Below are 976 nucleotides of genomic sequence, written 5' to 3' on the forward strand. Positions count from 1 at the left end.
CAGGGGCCCGAGCCTGACACTGCCTCCCGCCGCAGCGCCTGCGCGTTCTCCGCAGCTGCTACTGGTGCTGTGCCAGGTGACCTCATCCCTCGGGCGGCCTGGGGAAGCGAGGAGGCGCCTCCCACCCACTTCCCCGCTGCAGCACCCCAGGACTCATCGCCCTTTCCCGCAGCGGCCGCCTCCACAACTCCCTCTATTACGCCGAGTTGCCTTTTCCAAGACAACTTACCGGAAAGTTTTCATCGCCTGAGGAACACCTTTTTCTTCTGCCTCTGACTTCGTTTTTCCCTTTGACGCTCCTGATCGTTTCGATCTTGGCAGCCGGCATATTCGCAAATATTTATGAAACCTTACTGTGTTTCTGGCTCTGAGCTACCCCTTGGAGAGTAACAATTCCCAGAGCTCACGATCTTGAACTGCAATTTCGGTGCCTGCAGGCCACTAAGGACTCCCAAGTCGTTGTCCATCTTGTTCCCCACTGCCCACACCCATTTCTTCTCCCCGCTCACCTGGCAAATTTGAGTGTGCATCAGAATCACCTGGGTGCTACACGCAGCCCACCCCCTCCCCACCCCACCCCCGCTTTATGTGTTTCCCAGATCCTCTGGGGAAAAAGAGAAATCCACATCTTAGCAAGCACCAGGACAATTCTGAAGTAGGTGGTCCACAAACCAGTTAAACTGCGCTGGGATTTAGGCCCCCGAGGGCAAGAGCTGTGCTTACCTAGAGATTGTAGGCACCTGGTCCTGGTTTGCTGCGGTTGAGTGCCTGGGGCAAGTTTCACCTCCTCTGGAAGCAATTACTTGTGCCCTTTTCTGATTTTCCATAATACTTGACTCACAGCTACTCCTCCCAACTTCCCAGGTTGGGCTAAAATAGTGAGTTCCAGGAGGCCCAGACATGGGAGGTTTGTTTCCACATCCTCGGTGCCTAGCACATATCAGAATGTTTGAACAAATTGTATGTAGGCATGAAA

The 976-nt window shown here is 54.1% G+C and overlaps 1 protein-coding gene across 1 annotated transcript in view; it reads right to left on the reverse strand.

Annotated features, from left to right (window-relative positions):
- CLIC4 (chloride intracellular channel 4) overlaps positions 1–652 on the reverse strand; it is a 112,033-nt gene extending 111,381 nt beyond the window's left edge. The window contains exon 1 of the mRNA XM_011955640.1: positions 510–652. Within this exon, the coding sequence (XP_011811030.1) occupies positions 510–530 (21 nt within the window). The 5' untranslated portion in view covers positions 531–652. The remainder of the gene's footprint in view (positions 1–509) is intronic.
- Positions 653–976: the final 324 nt, after the last annotated feature.

This window comes from Colobus angolensis, unplaced genomic scaffold (genome assembly GCF_000951035.1).
Source record: "Colobus angolensis palliatus isolate OR3802 unplaced genomic scaffold, Cang.pa_1.0 Scaffold4, whole genome shotgun sequence".
NCBI lineage: Eukaryota > Metazoa > Chordata > Mammalia > Primates > Cercopithecidae > Colobus > Colobus angolensis.